At 37.4% G+C, this 21,962-nt stretch overlaps 1 protein-coding gene across 6 annotated transcripts in view; it reads left to right on the forward strand.

The window, feature by feature from the left end:
* elmo1 (engulfment and cell motility 1 (ced-12 homolog, C. elegans)) overlaps positions 1–21,962 on the forward strand; it is a 100,257-nt gene that overhangs the window by 34,143 nt on the left and 44,152 nt on the right. For 4 of the 6 annotated variants that reach the window (XM_028036295.1, XM_028036296.1, XM_028036297.1 and 1 more), the window contains exons 2-10: positions 7,321–7,477; positions 14,522–14,562; positions 14,692–14,764; positions 14,877–14,927; positions 15,025–15,194; positions 18,622–18,657; positions 20,202–20,301; positions 20,928–21,079; positions 21,161–21,239. In XM_028036295.1, the coding sequence (XP_027892096.1) occupies positions 7,400–7,477; positions 14,522–14,562; positions 14,692–14,764; positions 14,877–14,927; positions 15,025–15,194; positions 18,622–18,657; positions 20,202–20,301; positions 20,928–21,079; positions 21,161–21,239 (780 nt within the window). In that variant the 5' untranslated portion in view covers positions 7,321–7,399. The remainder of the gene's footprint in view (positions 1–7,320; positions 7,478–14,521; positions 14,563–14,691; positions 14,765–14,876; positions 14,928–15,024; positions 15,195–18,621; positions 18,658–20,201; positions 20,302–20,927; positions 21,080–21,160; positions 21,240–21,962) is intronic. The other 2 variants (XM_028036298.1, XM_028036300.1) reach the window with 1 other exon arrangement.

A 21,962-nucleotide genomic window follows, 5' to 3' on the forward strand; every position in this document is an offset into this window, starting at 1 on the left:
TTTGCTCTCCGGTGAGGAAGGTTTGACTGACAGACCGGCCCACCAAGTTTGCACATTTACAATTAACAATGGTGATCCCCGCTGTTGACAACTCAACAACTTTCTTGCTATATTGTGGTATCGGCCAAAATTGGAATCAGCAGGTTAAGCTTTTTAAAAGATCACTAATCGGTGATTGACCAGAAAATTGCAATCGGTGCACCCCAGTGTTTAATTAATTAATAAAACCTGTGAAAATGTTACAATTATATAAAACCATGTCATTTATTTTATTTAAAATCTAAATCTGTTGCTTTTAATCTAGTTTAAATGTAATTTAGAAATGTTAGGCACATTGAAATGGACTAAAATATGTCAATACTTATCTACACCTTGTGTCATTAAAGAAAATCATTGACACTGAACATGTACATGACTTTATTTTTTAAATTGGAGATTAAAATGTAAACAAAACTTAAGACAGTTTAACAGTTATTTTGTTTTTTTAAATATTCTATTGTATAGTTAACAAGCCCTTGAGTTTTTACATTTAAGCAGGAATCAGTGGTTTTGCCTGCATCCCGTCTCTCAGACCACGGTAGCTTAAATGTCAGAAATATTGCAGGTCAACCTCAAGTCATCTATAATTTCTGCACTGACATAATCTGCATGGAAAAAATGCAAAAAGGATGACACTTAATAAATGCCTGTTAACTGAGTCTTTCGAGACCAAGAGGCGGGTGGGGTGAAAGGTCAAACTGCTGCCTAATGTTCCCTCGCAGCATCACAGCTCCCCTTCAAAGATCATTGGATAAAATAGCAGTTCTCACACATTTTCTCTTCATTGTGAACTCCGTGGGAAAAAACTGCAGTAATTCTGTTATATAACATGAAAGATTTCAGTTTTTTTTAAATCAAGTTTTGATATCCAAAATACGCATTCTAGTTTTTACCCCATTAATATTGGTGTTCTGTTTTCATATTCATTTTTCTTTGTGTGTTTTTGTTTTGCAATATCATTTGCTGCATTTCCACCTCTTGCATTGCAGCCTTTTGTTGTTTTACTTTCATTTACGCTGAATGCCGTGTTCTATCAGCATCTACCTCCTTTAAGCTTTATTACCTCTTACTTTCTTCCTCCTTCCATGTCCTCTCATGTTTCTTTGAGTTTCTCAGCCATATCCTCTCTTTATTTTTTTTCTTTTCTTCTCTACCCCTCTACAGATGAGGTGACCCTCACATAACACTGCATGAATTATTAAGGGGAAACCAAGCTCTGCCCAACCAGTCTGTGGTCATCTCTCATCTGTTCTTCCTTTTGCTCGTTCCCTTTCACTGCACTATTTATTGATGCTTGTGCTTTGAACCTCTTGATCCAATCACACTTTTTTCATCCATTTCAAATCACTTTTTAAATATTTTTGATTTTCTGAAAATCGGGAAGTTATGGCTAGGTGTAATATTCCACATTAATCTAAATAAACACTTAAAATATATCACTCTGTGTGCAGCTAATAATTCATGAGTTTTATTTTCTGAATTAAGTTTCTGAAATAACTTTCCAAGAATATTCTTTTGAGATATACATGTACTATATATATATATACTGTGTATATATATATTTATTCTAGCACATTTCAATAGATGTACTCTTGTGGTACAATGAGACATTTTCAAAGGAAATGACATAGGAGAATCTAAACATCTTTTCTAATTCCTGGATAAAGTTCTGCATGGTCTAACTTTGCACAACAGTATCACTCAGAGAGAAATCCAGAGGAGGACGGTGGGACACAAGTCATCAAATGTGAGAAAACAAACTCAATGGACAAATGGGTGCAGAGAAGTTGAGCCGAGTCCTGACAGCCAGAGTTCTCTGCAGCAAATAAAAACAGGGAGATGTTTCTGTCTGGGAGCTTTTTTGACCTTCCGGCGGAGCAGAAAATAAACTTTCACTAGTTCAGGGTCGACTAAACGAGGTTGGAATAAATCAACCTGCTCAGACGTGATGAGCTCTGACAGCAGATAGCTCAGTATCAAACCTCCATTTACAATAAAGCGACTGTGATGAGATGTTGGAGTGACACAATGGGAATTGACACACAGTTCCGTAGGCCTGTAAATACACGGTCAAACACGCAAAAAAACCCCAACAAAATCCTGAATCCTGATGCTTTGAAGATGTTTTCAGGAGCGGTAGAGGGAAGGAAAAAAGAACATGCTAATCAGACGAGGCTTTCTTCTAAAGCTGCTCATGGTGTGGTGGTGTGTTGCACTGCTTTGTCTCTAAATTAGATTTAAGCCTGTTTTTTAAAGAGATGTGCCCCGACTGCCAGCACTGAGGTTGGTGTGTGTGTTCCTGCATGTTTGTGTGTCTTTCCAGCCAATAATCCCACAGGGTAACCATGTTTGCGTCATCTGAAGTCACTGTTAGATGACAAGATGCTTGAAATAATATACTCATACACACAAAGCATAACCTCAGTGTTTTTATTGGAGCCAGCCTTCAGGCTGCATTGCAGTACTCTTGTCAGGAGGAGAGCCTCTTATTTTGGAGAGAACAGACTAACAAACCTCCCCTCATCAGTTGCATGCAAATGATCAATTTCGATAAGATCCGAGGAGACCCACCGGTATTTAAATGGCAGTTAAAAACGTCTGCTGTTAAATGGAACAAAGATAAAGAAAAAAAAAAAAACCCATAATGCTGCACATCCATATATTTCTTGTTTTACTGTGATGTACATTGCTTTCTGGTTTGAACTGAAAAGTACAAATAGAAGTCATGTTTATTTCTGTGCCGCAGACAGCGGGGTCGTTCTCGACAGTATATGCATCTGCCCACAATGCATTGCAGAGAAGAAGAAAAAAACTAGAGCGCTGCAGGTGAAAATATTTTTCTCTGATAAAGAAACAATGACCTCGCATCTTTTGATAATGTCTTATTTTCAGTCATTGCTGTTGATCAGTAAATAGCCGCAGGACATCATGTATTTCTCCATAAACGGATTACAATTTTTTTCATCTTCAAAAATTTCATTAAAAAATAGCTATATAAAAGGGTTCCAGTTTTAGTTTTGCATTTGTACTGACGGTTGTCATCCAAATGAGAACTACTGAGTGCACAGACAAAGTTTCCGTCCATTAGAGGGACTTGGTGAGAACTTTACTTTTTGTGGTTGCATAGAGGACAAGATGTACTCTGTGATGTTGTGGTAGGCAAAATACTCTTAGAAATCTGGGATCTCTGTTGTTTTTTTCTGTAGCAGCTAAAATACACAGTATATAATCCTCACAGAATTTAATAAAGTTGCTTGGTTCTACATTTTTTATAAGTAGAAAAAAAGAACCGTTACTACTAGTGACTATTACATGAATAATAATCACATTTGTAACGTGTGTGTTGTTATTTTAAGCTTGATAAACTGACTTAAACAAAAAAGAATACAGGCTAACTTAATTTTTTGTTTGTAGTTAAGATCTTATTGCACAAAACATAATATCTATTTGTCATTCTGGTCAGGATAACTAGCTGATTTAGTTTGTTTATTGTTCAATCTGCTCAAGTGACTAGTTTATAGTCAGCTGCTTAGCAGATAATCTGAATTACCTTCACAGAGATGAATATCGCTACTTTTGTCTCCATGCAATGACTGCTTGTGTATCTGACAACTAGCAACAAACTCGTTGGCCATTTTATTAGGTAATTTAATGGAATTGTGTTTTTACACAAATTGTGAATCATATCGCTGTGACTCTATGCATTTACTTATCTAAAAGTGATGAGCATGATATACTGAAGTTCAAATCGAGGATTAAAATGGGAATGAAAGAGGATTTAAGTGACTTTAAATTGGTGTGTTTATTGATGAGAGATGGGCTGGTATGAGAAACCTAACTTTCTAAAATCTTGCTGTATCTTTTTAATAGTAACCAGTCTATGCCGGCTTGTACAGTGTTGACAAATAGTAATAAACTATGTAGTGTATAAGTGACTCTTGTCATAGATAATCACTAACATATAGAAATGCTATTGTGCTGTGATAACCATGTGAAAATCTTCAATTCATTCATTTGTCCATTACCTATCTTTGCAAGGTAGCTCTAGCTACACTAATATATTGAAGGAGACGCCACATGCAAAACTCCTGCAAATCTCTAGGGCTGGATTTTTTTTGTTTTTCTTTATTTGCTTGTTGGGTAGTAAAAAACTATTTTGTGTTCCTTGTTAAGTTTTAACGGGATAAAGAAACCAAAACTGGTTCATTCTTACAATGTAGCAATGCCGTGTTTCCTCTAATGCTGGCTTAGAATGTGAAACGTTGCTGCAAAATCCATTTACAACCCATCATTTAGTCTAGATGAATCCAGAAGCTATAGTTCTTCAACTATAGCTTTATTAACCTTTTTTTTCTATGAGAAGGTTTCCTTTGCTTTTCATTTATTTTGATAGAAATCAAAACATTCACTCTTCGATGTGGCATGTAGTTGTGCTGAAGGAAAATGTGTTGTATTCTATACCTAATTTTTCATTCATACAATACAGTAGACACAGCTTGGCCTGGGAGGAGCAGAAATGTGTTTCTCCAGAAATTTCCAACTTGTCCAGGCGCTGTTAAGAGATACAATAACAATACTATTTGGTTACTTTGATTCATCTTCTCAAATGCCTTACAATCCCGAATACAGATTCCTAGCAGGCGATTCATTTCAGTGCGGCCCGTAGTGGTGACCCAAGCGTCAGACCATCAGACCAGCTCTGCTGCTGGTCTGCTGGCCTGTCATGGCTTAAGTCTCGACAGGCTGTGACGGGGGTTAGGTTTCAATCAGTGTCTTTACTCTTTCCTGACACAGACTGTCTGCATGTTGATGACTAACATGTTTCCGTCTGCCGAAGATGAGTTAGCAAATCATACGAGTGAATACATACAGTAACACAGGATGTACAGTGCTGTGAAAAGTATCTATTCTTTCTCTTCTGTTTTAGCTTTTTTGTAACTTATTTGTGTTTTTTTTTTCTTCTCCTTTTTTTTGGGACAGGATTTAAAAAAGCACAAGTAAACATAAAAATCAGATTGCGTCCTCATTTGCTAGTGGTCAAAAAATCTATCTAAATCAACCTTACCCTATGTTATAAAGTAGCCACAACAAAAATGTAACATCTGTTTATGCTAATGAAGTTGCACTTTTACGTCGTCGTGAAGGAATTTTGGTCCACTCTTCAGAATTGATTTATTTCAGCCACATTATCTTAAGCTGGAATTTTGACATGGCCAATCCAAGACTTGTAGTCTCAGCCAATATTTTTCAGTATTTAGCTGTTTGTTTTCATCATGCTGCAGTCAGCGCCTTGGAATTTACCATTAAACATTATTTATGTCAGCACAAGTTTATAGTGGAAAATAAAAAGCTAATCTTTCAAATTTCCCATACGCTGAGTGTCTCCGGAAGTATTTAACATATATTACAGAACCAGTCTGCTGTTGAATTAGTTTAACTCTTTCATATCTCTGTGGTGAGCCTTGAGCAGCAGATGTGACTTGCGTATGTCACCCGTTTTAGAAAGAAAATCACACCGAAAGCTCAAGCTATTGATGTAGCAGCTGCCATGACAACGGCCTCTTGAATTAAGGTTATGTGGATTATTATGGGGTGACTCACACACAAAGCTAGGGAACTATTATTATGTATACTCTCTTTGAATTATTGTATATTTACAAAGAGCCGTGTGTTTTGTTTTGTTGAATTGTGACTTCGGGTGCAGAGGTTTTCTCTGTTTTGTGTGTGATGAATGGATATATTCCCCCACTCATTCTGTGCATAACCATGCATCCATGATTTGTACATCAAAATTCAAAATGTTCTGTTCAATGATGCTCTCCCAGGAATTTGTCCCAGACAGTTTTTATGCATTATGGATTAAGATTTTTTTTTTAAAAAGTTCTTCATCAGAAACTTGGATGTTGCGAGCTTTCCAGTCAGGGATAAATAATAAATAATTGATGGTATATGCTGTATGAAACTCCCACTTTTCCACTTTATAGCTGTGAGCTGTAGTAGGTTTCATTAGATCTCCCCCTGCATACACACACGCGCCCACACACACACACACACACACACACACACACACACACACACACACACACACACACACAAAGCCCCACTTGTGTGCTTCAGAGTGGCTGTGATTTGGCTGGTTTTTTTTCTTTTCTTTTTTTTCTCACCACTGGTCCTCTAACTGGCTTATCTTGGAAATCCACTGGGTTTTTCAGGTCAGTCTGGTTGCTGGCGCCTCCCTCACATATCGTGCTTCTTTATGCCCTCTCAAGAGTCCTAATTCAGGTTTTAGGAACCCTGGATTATGAGTTCAGCGTTGTGGTGTGTGCATTTATTACCTTCAGGAGCAGAGAGGCTTTTAGCTGGCTGTGAGTTTGAATCCAGTGAGCGCATCATTGTTTTTAAGTAAACGTGCAGATTTGGAGTACGTTCACACTTTGACTTGTTAAACACCTGGGTCATCTTTTATGTACTGTAACTAATCTGTGGTAAACACAGTAGTTGTCAAATTTCAGTTTGCAGGGTTTTCTTTATTTTCTCTTGTTCAGGAAATCCTTTTTATGCAAAGCCTTTGATTGCACTCTCCATACACTTTCACATATCAAAGAAAAATTACTGTCATCTTCAGATTGTCATAATGGGCAATGAGACTGAAATACATTTGTTTATTTGAATCTGTTTAAAATGTTATTTTTCAGAGTAGATGGACTGATAATACAGCATACAGGCTCAAAATATAGACATTCACGCACAAATTTAGATCTCTACTAATATTTAAATAAATGTCCGTTAGTGAGTTGCCATAGACTAAACACTTTGCATCTATTACCGAGCTTCCTGCATAAATCTAGTTCATTTTTGTCACCCATTCTTATCCTCAGGTGGATTAATTTAAATTGTCTGGTTTCCTAGCACAGAACTTTTACACTTTATTCATACATTTCTAATAGGTTTGATGTCAGTGTCGATCCAAAGGTTTATTGATGGCTACTGTTCCGTCCATTTCAAACCCAGTTTAGATTTTCCTTTTTTTTAACCGAATTGTGTCCAACTTTCATGTTTTTTTGTTTCCTGTTAATATCAGGTTAATTTTGAAGAAGTTTCTCTCAATCTTCATTATGTGACCAACTGTCTGAACCTGTAATACTGACAACAAAACATCCCCGCAGTAAGACACTGCCAGCAAGACGTCTGCAATTTCTCACTGCTCAAAGAAAAGTCTTTGAACTGTGTCTTATATAACCACATACCTCTGGACCAACGTGCTGCTCTTTCTGTTTGCAGATTTGGATGAACCATCTCTAGAATTGTTTGACAGTGGTGTGAGGCAGCGAGACGCGCGCCAAACACTCTTCCGGCAGCCATGCCGCCGCCGGCAGACATCGTCAAGGTGGCCATCGAGTGGCCTGGGGCCTTCCCTAAGCTCATGGAGATAGACCAGGTGGGTGTCTTATAAAGCACTGTTATTCTTTATCTGTTACATCTACACATCACTAGAGTTAAACAGCTGATGATTTGTTAACACTGCATACAGAATACATATTTAGTGTGAACACACTGGTGCACAATAATCAGATTTTGTGTAAATAACAAAGACGCTCGGGGGCAACAGGGAGGTGGGATCTGGGCTTAAAGCAGCTTTTCCATTTTTCTCAATAATGTGTCTAATTGGCCCAAAGGTAGGGCTCTTAATTAAAGATGTCTAATGGAAAAACACAGCTACACAAGCGCAGCTTCAAAGTTGTTACACTGACTGCGACAATCAAGCTTTCTTTATTAACCAAAGTCTTTTAAATCTGTTTTAATTCTTAAGTAGTTCTTCGAAGTCCTTGCACCAGTTTATTTGATAGTTGACTTGTGATTAAAAATATATATATTTTGGATCCCATATAAAGAGTTATTTTCATACTCACTGTAAGTCCACACATACACCCAGCCAGCAAGACGGGTGTATGGTCTCACATGACTGAGACGGGAAGATTTCGAATAAAAGTTTCATCACTCTCAAACTATTTTTTCAAAGATTTGTTTGTTGTAGCCTCATGCAGTCCATGTTTGATCAATGTAAATGTTTAGAGTTTTGATTTAGAAATTCAGACTTCTGAAAAGATTTTACTATAATGTAAATTTGATGCTTTACACCACATTCTTACCATAGCATCAACAGATATTCACACTCAACAGCAGCTTGTAAATGGGTTACATCTATATAGCGAATACAAAAATAATATTGACTGCTCATTTAGTGGGATTTTAAAAAAAACAAGTTTGGTTCTCTTTTTTATTTTTGTGGAAATTTCTCCCTCTAACACCCACTCAGACACAGATGAGCGCATTATGGACATGTTGTAAGGTTCATATTATTGGCTGAGGACTCATTTTGATTTCGTGACTGGTGGAGGCTCAACTTTTCAGCTACAGTAACAGAATGAGCCTGTTGTGATGTTTTGTGATCCAACAAATCAAAAAGAGTGCCTCCTCTTAGGAAAAACAATTCATCTTTATGGTCAGTTTTGAGAGAATCTCTCAGTTATGCAATATTGCGCACTTCCTCTAATAGGCTCTTGTTGCTATTTAGAAGATCCATCAGATGAGATTCTCAGTGTGATAATTATGAGTAAAAATAAATAGCATAATCAGTTTAAAAGAGCATTTGCTTTTATAATAGTGATGGAAAGTCCTCTTATAGTTTCCATACTTTACCTGTCAGAGCTTTTATTGACCAGAAGTATTTTCCAAACTGCCATGTTGGTCTTTTGATAAATAAGAAAAAGGCCCATCTGTGCGCGGGTAGCAACATGTGGAGGGAGAGTAACGTTCCCTTACTTTGTGCTCTACACAGAAAACACATTCACGTCCTCTGACAGCTTGTTAAAACGACTTCAAACAATGAAAACAGAAAGTTTCGTAAATGTCTGTATAGCTCTATCAATAAGTGGCCTACGTCTACTGGGAAATCTAACAGCACGTATTTCAAATCTCACCATATTAAATCTACTTCACAAAGCACTAAGTTTCTCCTACATTTCTGCATTGTGCTCGACCTTCATGCTTTAGGTTCAGTGGTAACTATCAGGCAAATTTGACTGCTTGGTTTTATCTCCACTTAGTTGTATTTTTATCTAATTTATGAACATTTTATCACATATCTGATCATAAAATGGCTTTATATGTTACATCATTTTAATTACTTAAATGAAATGTCAATTTGTGGTTTTGATTTGCTGCTGCAGTGGGAGCTGGACAAAATTTAGAAGAAAGAAAGAAAAACAAAGTGGCCTCTAACTTGAAAGTATGTAGTTAAACAAGAACTTACTGTATGTTTAATTTCTCATCATTAGATTCATTGAAAAGCTCATAACTGAACTGCTTTTAACAATTTGCTTAAGCGCACTGACTGCTAATTTAAGATGAATGTTAACCTTTTTTAAATTCTTATTATGGCCTGCTCTGAATGTCAACCTATGGTCGGTGTCTGACAAACGGTGACTAACTCAGTAATAAAATAATTAGCCCAAATAATGACTACCTCGCATAAAGAAGACATGTTTGCTGTTTAATTCCACATACTGCGTGTAATGTGGCCTTTTTCTCTGTGCCTGTGTGTTTGTGGGTGTGTGCGCAGGCGTGCGCATGTGTGTGAGACTCACAGATGGGTTAATTACTGTACAAGCTATGAGTCACTGAGGCAACTGGAGCTACAAATGCCCTTCTCATTGGATAATCCAATGAATGAAGCATTGAACTATGGAGTACTTGTGCTTCTGGTTTTGCTATGAGTCGTTTGGAAAAAATACAGAGTGTAGATTGAGGGGATGTGCTGAGATGTTTTATGAACTACTTATTTATCTTAATGTAGATTGGCTTTAGTATAGTTTTGCATCTTAATCTTGAATCCACCTGCCTCCATCGCTCGTTCCTCCGCTTTTCTCCAACTCTCTTATCTGTCATATCTCTCTCTTGTTCCACCTATTTCTTTTCTCCTCCTTGTCGCTCTTTGCCTCTCCCTCTCATTCATCCCCCCGCTCACTCCTCCTCCCTCCTTTGTGTTGTGACTGTGAAACTTGCGCTCTTCCTCTTCTTCTCTTGTCCTCCACCACCAGTCCTCCCCTCTCTTTCCTGCCTCTCCTCCTCCTCCTTCTCCTCTTGTATCTCCTCGGTACAATAGGCCCTGCAGTAGCATATGGCTGTCTGAGTCATGCGATGAGGAGTGGGCTTCTGCTGCTGCTTGAGTTGTCTGAACCCAGCAAAAGATTGTTCATTTATAAGCGGGCGTGTGCGTGAATGCAAATGTGTATGTCTGCTTTTGTTTTGTTGTTGTTCTGTTAATTGTTGATGTGGGTACAGCCCCTTCTTATGCGATTTCATTATGTAGAAGTGTTTGTATGGGAGCTGTTTTAGTGCTGATGCTGATGTGTTTGCAGTCATTTGGGTTCGTATCCAGCTTCTGTCGGTTTTTGTGTTGTCTAATTATCTGGTTGAGGTTTGCAAGTTCACCCTTAACGAGTACTAGTTAAACATTCATGGGTTGAGACTTAATTAATTCATGTTCATAGCTCACCACCTAAAATTCAGAACTTCCACTCAACTTCTGATACTTGACCTTTGTCTCTATATAGGAATATAATCTCTAAAATGATGTTATAAGACAGCATGTAGTCTTTGTCTGCTTAATTTTGCACTCATTCACGTTATTTTTCTGCCTCATTTGAATACTCCATTGTATTTGTTTTTAATTTCACTGGCATATGGGAAGATAGAAAAATAACAATCCAGCCTCTTTTTTACTACACAAACAGGAACAAAGATGCACCAACAATGCAGATTTTATTACAACACCGTTGAATTCAAAGCATTTATGAAATGCTTTGAATTCATAAATGAATTCAAAGCATTCATTTATGCTTTGAATAAATGAATGCTTATGTTTTCTGGCAAAACATAAAGTTGGCCAGAAAATGGGTTTATATCAGGTTGCCTTTGAAAAACTGGAGGTTTGTTGCCTTGTCCTGCAGCATGCCAAAGTGTCCTTGAGAAAGACAATGTTCCCTGAGCTGCCCGCAAAGTCTTTTTTGGATATAAAAGTGAGAATAATTAAAGATTTGCATATAAAGTGTAATAATATGCACACACATCCAACAGGCAGCGCTCTGCGTGTCTGTATTACAAACTCCTTGTAAGACATTTGGCAAAATCCAGCAAAACAACAAAAAAAAGAAAGGAAAAAAAAAAACAAGTTTATTGTCAGTTATCATTGCAAAGGCGTCTCTCATGCTACTTTGTATTCTGAGACAAGGACAGTCATCCCAACAAATGGACTAGTCATTTCATATAGAAATATCTTTAATGTCTGACTCAAAACATTTGCATTTGCTCAAAAATGCTGATAAAAGTGCAAAGCAGTGTAGTGTTCACAAAAGGGTTTTGTTGGGAAAATGTTTTTCAACCAAAGGATGGGAAGTAGCTCTCTGCCCCTGCTGTTATTAAGAACTTGATAAAAACAATATTTGTAACCTATAAGAAAATGTGGACTTCAAGGAATAGGCTACTGATGGCCCAGTGAATAGTTTTGTTTTGAGGTTTACATCCACAAAAAATGCTACAACTATTGATCTCATTTACAGGCTGCCCAGCAAATGTCATAGGATTAAACAGATTTACTTCACTGGAATGTTTGGGCTGCAGAGCACCGTTTACCTTTAAAAATAGCAATAGTTGACTTATTTGACCCAATACATATTTAATTTCTTTTTATCCTGCTTTCTCAGTTCTTAGTGCACTGTACTCTAGGGCGTACATCACAAAGCACAACCCTGCTGCATTGTGACAATTATAGGACAACAAAGTAGTGCAGCCAAAATACTAAACTGTACATATGTGCATAACGACACAGAGTCTGCAGGGATCCAAATCGCCTGATTCAATTATACCCTGCTCGGTATGCGACCTTATTTACTTTATGTTTGTCAAAAAATGCTGTTTAGATTTAAAGGAATCTGAATGACTTGAATTATTTCAAAGTGGAACAAAATAGATTTGGCAAATTCTAATAAACAAAGAAATGAAAAGACTAATCCTTCATGCAAGGGATGCCCTTATCACGATCCAGGAATCTTTCAGGATCAGGAAATATATCTGACTTGACACATTCAGTTGAAACCAAATATTTCTGTCCACTGGAGGAAAAGATGCGTAATTTTTTTTTTGTATTGAATCCTCCTAAACATTTTTTGTTTTAGGTGAGTTAAGATCACCAAAATAATTTGCTAAATACCTGGATACTGAGATTTTTTGCAATAACGTTTTTCAAACCCACAAGTTTGCATTCACTACAATTAATGTCTTTTCTAAAATGTTTTTTAAAGACTAGAATTTATTACTTCATGACATCTGACCTACTCAAACACACTATTTCTAATTGTGACATAAAAATCTGAACCTCATATAAAAATATAAATATGTCAGTGACAAATGAACCAAATGGAAAGAGCTGAGGAAAATAACCGAAGCTGGTTCGAGAGTGCCATTATTCACAATGTATTTAAACATAGTTTAAAAGGCAACTATTAGTATTCCAAAAGCAACAAAATAATCTAGAGTAGTGTGCAAATGCATTCAGTGACAAAAACCATCATTACATTGTGGAGGAAAAAGGGCGAAGCTTACAAATGTGAGAACACCATCTTAATTATGAAACGTGGGAGTGACGACATCGTGTTATAGTGGTGCTTTGCTGCAGAAGGGACTTGTGCACTTAAAAAGAAATTGATAGTATCATGAGGAAATGCAATGTTGAAATATTGCAGCAACATATCAGGACATTAACCAGTCAGTTTTCTGGTTCTCATACAGCTCTGAAGTCAGTCTCAGAGAACAAACCTGACTTATTTACATCAGTTATATATGACAAAAAAAGTGCTTTATTTAGTCAATTTGCATATTTTTCTTCTTTTTTTTAAATGATTTTGCAAGTATTGTTCATGACCAGTGTTATACTTCTATTGAGCCACTATATCATCTCTAAACTTTGATTAGCGGATGAATCATTGGGCACCAAACAAATTAACACTAAGTGAAAAGTCTTCACATTTTGTTTTCAATAGAAAAATAGGTGTTATTTAAAAGAAACTAAATTGTTTATTAGCAGACTGAGCTCCCAAAACCACATTGTAAACGCCTACTAACATCAGAAGCTCTGAGTCTCTCTTGAACGCCTTCGAAAACATCCAATAAACTGTTACTGTTATGAAAAGTTGTTGTCTCTCACCGCCTCGAAAGATTCGGTTTCTGAATCTGCTTTGGGTTTTGTTAGTTTGTGGCATTTCAAAATGGTTGAAGAATGCTTGTTTGTTTGTTTTCCATCTGGTAAAGGAAAATTGGAAAAATATTTGTGTTTACGGATGTTTACCCATCATATTGTATAAATGTTGTGTCTCTCTGTCTCTCCATTTGTGTCTGCTTCCTTTTTTTCCCTTCTTTGTTCCAAGTGTCTTTTGTGCTGTCCCTTTTTATTCCTCTTCCCTCTGGTTTCCATTCCAGCCGAAGTTTTTATTCTGGTATCCTTCATTTATTGTCTTTCCTCTGTTTACCTTCTTTCTTTAATTTTTCTTTCTTTAGCTTTTCTCTTTAGTCCATTTATTTTGTCCTACTTACTTTGTCTTCCTATAGTTTGATATTTCTTTGTGACATTTGCACCTCCCTGCTTTTTTTTCTTTCCTTCCAAAACCTTTCCTGAGTCCTTTATTCTGTCATTCCTTCTTTATGTTCTTCTTTGCACATATTCTTCCTTGTGTTTTTCCTTCTCAGCTCTGTTTTATGCAGACCCCATATCTTAAAGTCTTTCCACTGTAGTTGAGTGTGGAATCTCTCCATAAAAAATTTTGAAACCGTGGGTTCGGTAACAAGCCGGCTGCCGTGTACAAATCAATACAAGTAAGGTTTACGTGGGATTTGATGAGAATTTATGAATGTAGCTTAGGCTATCGTCAATTCTGCATTATGATTCTGTACTTTAAAACTATCTGAAACTAAATTTTAAAGCTTAATCTTTTCTGTTCCCTCTTATTCTGCCCACATATGTTCCCTAATCTAAATCAAGTGACGCGTTTCACTTTCGATTGTTTTTTTTGTTTGTTCTTTTACTAACGTTTTTTGAGGAATTGAGAATTTGTGGTGTGTTTCATTGTACTGCTAAGATTAACTAAAAGTTTTCAAATGCAATTAAGAATGTGCTCCTCAAATCTTCTAGAGGCAGAATCTCTCTGCTGTGGCCTCACAAGGTCTTTTAGCACAGCACGAAATGAAAGAAACGGAGCAATAGACTACACATGGTTGGCAAACTCAGAACAGCAGTAAGACAAATAAACAAGATGAACAGTGTCTCATTGTTCCAGCCCTGCTGTTTGAAATAATTGCAGCCCACTCTGGATTGAGTGGAACGTCAGTCTGGACTGTGAACCTAATGTAGCTTTGTCTTTATCCACAGAAAAAGCCTCTTTCAGCCATTATAAAGGAAGTGTGTGAGGGGTAAGTGCTGCATGCATTGGAAAGTGTTTATTCTTCATTATACATTTTTGAAATGCTATTAGGTTCAAGATTTTCTTCACCTTTTAATATCAGCTAAAGTGTTCATGATTTTATTTTCTTTGTTTTCAGATGGTCTTTGGGGAGCCATGAAACCTATGCTCTGCAGATTGCTGATGCAACAAATTTCTACATCACAGAAAAGGTTTGGTTTTCAGATTTTTATTTTTTTTTTTTCACTATAGCCTCCATCTGGGACGAAAGAGAAGCTATGAGCGCATGCTAATTTGTGCTTGCGTGTTGGAAATCTTCCACAGAATCGCAATGACATCAAAAATGGCTCCATCCTGCGACTAACCACTTCTCCCGTAAGTCTTAACTTCTCTAAACAACATTTAATAATAATAAAAAAGAAAACTAAACAACATTCTAATTCACTATGAAATTTTGTCTTTTCTCATCTAGTACCAGACGGCCCTCCAGCTTCATGAACGGATCCAGTCATCCAGCATGGATGCAAAGCTGGAGTCACTGAAAGACCTGGCCAACGCTTCCAGGGACATCACCTTCGCGCAGGAGTTCATCAACCTGGACGGCATCTCGCTGCTCACTCAGATGGTGGAAAGTGGCACTGAGTAAGTTAAACTGTTTGCTCGTCTTACACAGTGTTTTCCTTTCTCTTAAGATAATTTTTCTCTCCTCTCATTTTCCCAAATGTGTTTTCATCTGAATTCGGAAAGAAACCATTGACATTTATTTACATTTCAAAAGTAAATACGCTCCAAGATTTTAAGGAAGCCAACTCAAATTTAACCTCTGAACAATTTTTGCATTTCTTGTTTTCATTTATTTATTTAAATCCGTGACACAGTGGTCCTCATTTATCAAGCAGGCATGCAGATGATAAATGGATTTTCTGTAGTCATTTCAGTGAACTGGACTTGTAAATATATATTTTAGAGAGAACTACAGCAGAAGAAATGCAGACTGATTAAAACTGGTGGTTTGCATTACCAATTCATAAGCTATACAAGTTGTCAGTGCAGTCGTCTACATGTGTGTCCTCATGAAGTTAACATAGAACTAAATTTAAGGAAGAAAACCTGGCCCTCCAGAGCTATTGAAGTGCAGAGATTATTTTGGACAATAGCTATGAGGGTGTCATGGATTTATTTGTTTGTGGGGGACATATTAACACTTTCTGCCCTGGCCAATATTCACTCACCTCAGCATGCCAGATGCTTGAACTTCCCTTCTTGGTCACACTTTCAGAGCACTAAAATGCTGTAATCAGACATTTAGTTGACCCTTAAACATAAAACGCCCTCCAAATAACTAAATAGAAATTGTGACTGCACAGCAAAAGCAACACACACAATCCTCTAAATTCAGCTCAGCAAATAAAATCACCTTTATTTCCTATGTAGCAGTTGTTTTTCAGTACAGCAGCATACATGGAAGGTAAAGTGTCACCCAGGTGTGAAAACAGAAAGTGCAGCGAAAAGGTCCTGTGAGTTTAATGGACGCTACAAGTTTTGAGATCTTTGAAGATTTGTGTTATGTCGAGGACGGGTGTCTCTTTAAACCATATAGAGTGATGATTAATGTTCATTAGTTTCCTAAGGTGAAATATATCAGCATTTTATGCTTGATGCAGTTTTCATTATTCAACTCTGTGGACTGTAAAGAGAAAGTTGATGAAATTGAGAACATCACACAATGTCAAACACGTCCTTAATATAGTCCTGTGAAAATCTGAAGAAACACACGCTGTCAGGTTCTGACACACTCCACGCAGTGAATGTTTCAAAGCAGTTTGTGCCGGTTTTTAAAATAGTGCTATTTAGTTTGTTTTGCAGGTACATGGAGGTTCAAATTGCCGCCAGAGAGTTAAACGTCTTCCTTTCTGCTGAAACACCATAATGCTCTCCCATTTCTGCCTACTAGCCTGTTTGGTTAGGTGGAAAATCACTTCTTAATTCAAAATTCTGAAGTTCAAAATGAACAAATACTTGACTCTATTTAGTGTCACTGTCCAGAGCTTTTACAGCACCGCACTTGTTAGCTCTGCTCATGCTCCCGGCTCTTTGATTACATATATTTCTTATGTAAATGACTGCTTTAGTTATTCGGCTGGAGAGAGCTTGAGATAAATGTGTGTGTGTGGAGATGGAGGAGATGCAGAGCGAGTGCTTCTGCTGCACTTTCATATCAACAAAAGGAGCTTATTAGACCCAGAAATGTAGATGGATATCAGAAACAAACACTCACACACTCATTAGTGCGCCTGGCAGCCAACGTGGTGAACTGTAATTATTCAAGAGGCACAATGCTTGAGGCTCCTGAGGGCAGAGCCGCTGTTTGATCTGATGCTTCTCCCAAAAGCGTGAGGCCCTGCATTCATGTGGAAATCAGCTGGTGGGACGCTACTGCTGCTGTCCACCAGAGCTGTGGTACCTACAAGCAGATGTCGCCCTCTACTGACAAAACATGGCGTAGCAAGTTACGTTTTTCTTTTTTCTTAGATTAGAACAAAAGAAAAGAGAGCATACCTAATTTATTTCATTTCATCTGTGTACAATGACAGCATCTTCTGCTGAACAGCTGGAGGCCAGAGTTTGCTGGCTAGTCAGAGGAATATCAGTGCATTTTATTTCACCCCATCTCCGACTTTATTGCATGACTGACTTTTTATTTATTTATTAAGAATAACTGCTGCAATTATTCAAACTGCTTTCAGCTTAGAATAGCCATAGCAACTTTTTTTTTTAGCAATTAGGCATACTTTGTTAATTTATCAAGATTTTAATTGTAGTCATTCTGAAAAAGTTTGCTGGATCAAGAGGATTCCTGACAAAATCCACAGACTTCTAAGCACTCTGCAAATGTACACTCAAAGCAGTAAAACTCTTGAATTAGTTGAATAAAATGAACCAGTTTACATCAAAGAAATGACGTAAAAATACATTTAATATCACAATCGTCATTAATTTGGGCAATTTAAATAGCAGAAACTTATCAAGCTTTATGAAGCTGTTCTTTTTCATTGTCGGCTTATTATATTATACACTTCAGTTATCTTTCAAAACAGAAACAATCTGTTAAAGATATGAAAACAAAAGGTTTTCAAAACTTTTGTATCCTTAGATTTGAAAACTTAGGTTGAATCCTCCAAACATCGTGGGCAAAAACCTCAATTTTTGCCTCCTCTGATTTAAAATGACTTTCTGAGTCATTTAGCTTGAGTTATTCCTCATACCTTAAAGAAATTTGCAATGATTTCAAACTTATCTTCACAATTCTTGGTTTTTGAAATTTTCGAAGTTGTATGTTTTGAGATCATTCCAACCTGGATAAAGAATCATCCATGTGAGTCATTAATAACCCAAAATGAAAATAAAAACGTTGACTCATAATGAGTCGATGTAAACTTCTAAAGGGAACTTCATGTCTGTTCACAGGAAATTCTGTTTTTGTCCTCTTTTCCATTTTTTAAAGCGTTTTTGCAGCACAATGTGGCTTTTAGGCTCGCTTTGAAAAAATAAACAATGTATTACTGTTAATGGATTCCTTCTTTTTTCCCTTTAAATGAACTTAACATAGCAAACATGCTAATTTAACTTCGCTTCTAGCGGACTCAGTGGCTTCCTTTAAAGACCAACTAAAAACATATTTTAAAGCATGTCTTTGCTTATATTTTTGTGTATTTAATTTGTTTTTTTAAGTATTTGTCGTTTTTGTCTGTGATGGTGTGTTATATATTTGTCCTCTTTTCCATTTTTTAAGGCGTATTTGCAGCACAATGTGGCTTTTAGGCTCGCTTTGAAAAAATAAAGTTTGCCGCTGATTGCATTTTCATCTGATTTTGCTTTGCATGCTTTCAATGTCCCAGCAGATTCACAGAACAACGATGTGTTTAAGTATTAAAATTTGGATTGAAACACTTCACTTTATCTTCATAAGAAGAGTACATGAAGAGTATTGTCACCTGTTGTGTGCCAGCTCTAGGTTTTCTTATGTTGTTTCCCCTCTGTGACACCAAAGTTTCTCAAATCTTTGCAGGCGCTATCAGAAACTTCAGAAGATTATGAAGCCATGGTAAGCCCCCCTCCCTTTCCCGCTCCGTCTTTCGGTCGGGTAACACCGCTGGCTCTCTTCTCTTCCTAACCTCGCTGCTCGAGTCTGCATGATTAAGACTCTGGCCTCGGCGGGAATTTTAACACAGGCCTCCCTTTTTTTAAAAAAAGAAAATGCTTAATTTTATTTCCTGCATGTGGTTTGGGCAGCCAGTGACAAAACCATTCGCAAAAAAAAAGCAAAAGAAAACCAAGATTTTTTTTTTTTTTTTCTGAAATTGTACCACTTTTACCCAAATGTGTGGTTCAGCTGTCTGGTCTTCACCTGAATTATATCTTGGTTCTCTTTATAAAATGGGGCTCAGGTTGAAGGGGTTGTCCATGCGCTCACATCGAGTCCTTCATTCAGCTTCTCTTTGACCTTGATGTTGTTAGTCAAAAGCTTTTATCATCACAGGACCATCCTCCATCTTTCTACAAGGATTGTCTCTGTATTTGCCTCAAGTAGTCTTTAGTTTCAGTATTTCCATCATTTCATATTTCTCTACATTTTTTGTATAAGAAAAAGCTGTTTCGTTTTTCAGGTGTGAGTTACTAATTTTCCATGAAACTGTTTTCCAATTCTCTGCTGTGCAGCAGTACTTACTAACCTACTATATTTACTTTTTAGAGTAGGAACGCTTATGACATCATTGACTGTCGTTTTAAGTCTCTAAACCGCAGAACAGATTTTATTGCCCATAAGGCCTAATAGTCAGGGTTGATAAAAATAGACACTCATATCGCTCTGTAATTTAATTACTGAGGTAAATGATCTTGACCGCTGAAGATGGACACCAGCCATCTGCGACCCTCCAAGGATAATGGCTGGATGGATAAAATAAATTAACCTTTGATGATATTTCATTTTGAGATCCATCTTTTGGCATTCTTTGCTTTATTTTCCGTTAACAAAATAAGAAGGTAAAGCCAGGAATAAACAGCAGAGGTCAGCATTGCTTCACTTTTGGTGAAATCAAATCATGTTTATAATGTTAAACCTTTTACTACAATTTTTCTTTACTTTGAGAAAAGCAATAACAAATCCCCGGTTATTTAATTAGGTCGTTCCTGCAGGTTCATGATAATCAGTTATCTAATAAGTTCTTGCTTTGGCTTCCTGTCGTGCTCTCAACCTCATCTACTTAATTTATTTCTGCTTATATTTGTGTAACTGCATCTGTCCTGTGAAAGCAGCCCCTCTGGTCCTGAATGAACTCCATCCAGCTCCTGCTGACCTTCTGACAGTCCTGCTGTTTGCTGACAGCCATTCTGTCTGTGCTTGAGCTCAAAACTCATGTCTCCTGCTACGTTCGTTTCTGCTTCTCTGTCTTCAGCGAGCCATTTTGCAGCCTGGAGTTTTTTTCAAGTCGCACTCTGCTTCCTCTCCGCCACTTTTCTCTCTCTCTGCTGACCGCTTGCTTCTCGTTGCTTCCTGAGGCATTTGGACTTTGCTTCAAAATGCTGCTCTTTGCCAACTGGTGTAGAGAAGTTTCCCATTGTTTATGTTTGTTTTTTATCCTGTAGTTTCGGTGACCTGCTGTCCTTTACTCTGACGGCCTTTGTAGAGTTGATGGACCATGGGATTGTCTCCTGGGATACGTTCTCTGTGGCCTTTATCAAAAAGGTCAGCCAGGAAAATGCCACATTAGCCAGGCTCTACATTTATTGGTAGCCCGTGATTCTGTCTGTGTGTGCATATAGAATATATATATATATATATATATATATAATTTTTTTTGGGGGGGGGGGGGGGGGGTTCATGAGGAGTTTAAGATATTTCAAAGAGTCAAATCTTACCAACTTTCCTGGTGAGGTCATAGTTAAATGATATTGATGGTAAAGAAAAATTTCGGGACTTTTTGTAATTAACTGTTATGAGTTAAAGGGTAAAAATGTAAAATTCTTCATTTATATTCACACATGCAGTACCTTTTTCACAGTTTGTCAGATTACAACAACCTGGAATGAATTAGAACGAACATAGTTATTTTTTTTTTGATACATAGGTTTTCAAGATGTTTTACAGCAAAAATCTTAGCTACTTTGCTTTCACTTCACAACAGTTAACTACTCGGGTAGTGTATGACATAAAATTCCACAAAAAAAAAGATAATGTAGAAAAATGACAAAATGTAGAAAAAGTTCAGGAGGTCTAAATACATCCTTCTACCGAGGTACATCAGAAAAAGGTAAAAGTAGACGGACTACTTTGCATTGTTTAAAAACTCTGTGTTCTCTGATGATCTAAAGATTGCCAGCTTTGTGAACAAGACCGCCATGGACACGGCAGTGCTGCAGCGTTCCCTGGCCATCCTGGAGTCCATGGTGCTCAACAGTCAAGATCTTTACCACAAGGTGGCGCAAGAGATCACGATTGGACAGCTCATCCCACACCTTCAGGGGTATGAAATGTAACTGTTTTTGTTAATAACCCGGTTTTCATGAATCATTTTAAATAAAGCACATGTTTCCTTTGATTCCAGGACCGATCAAGACATCCAGACCTACACCATCGCTGTTATCAACGCTCTGTTCCTCAAAGCTCCAGAGGAGAAGAGACAGGTGAGGCTTCCAACTGCTCCACCTATTCTGTCGCAATCCCCAGCAGTTTGGTGATGTAACGGTGAAACGAACAAATGCGTGACTTTGTGTGCGTTTTGGTTTGCTCTGTGTTCGACGATAAAAGCATCTGTCTTTCCCTTCGTCATTGCCAAAGTGATGTTCATTCTCTCATCTCTCCCTCTCACCTGTAGCCAATTACACGCTCCCCGCGTCAGCACCACAGGGCCCAGTGATGCACTTTTCACATTAATTATGAATGACACTAACTCGAGGGCCCGTCTCGTGTTCAGCGCTCTGAGCTGAAGACAGGTTCGGCGAAAAAAGGACGCATACAGATTCTAGCGTTGCAATGAAGCCTTCTTTGTTACTTTTTTATTTTTGTTGTTTGCAGAAACTTTTTTTTCTGGGTCATCAGGCTCCATTTATAAACGCATATATAAAAATATGTGTCCACGTCTATATATATTTTTGCAGACAGGCAGTTTCCAAAATGCAGTGTTTTCTTGTTGCTTATTTTAAGAGTGTGAGCGTCAAACAGCATCTATTTGATTGTTCGTGTGCGTTCAAAAGGACCTCAACCATCAGTGAAGCTATTATTATGGACTCCAACCCTCCTACCTTCATCCCCAGCAGAACCACAAACTGCACCACTGACAGAAATTAGATTTTTTTTTTTTTTTTTACTTTACGCCACATTCACTCACTCACTCACCCTCTCTGTCT

The sequence above is a fragment of the Xiphophorus couchianus genome, chromosome 13 (genome assembly GCF_001444195.1).
Source record: "Xiphophorus couchianus chromosome 13, X_couchianus-1.0, whole genome shotgun sequence".
NCBI lineage: Eukaryota > Metazoa > Chordata > Actinopteri > Cyprinodontiformes > Poeciliidae > Xiphophorus > Xiphophorus couchianus.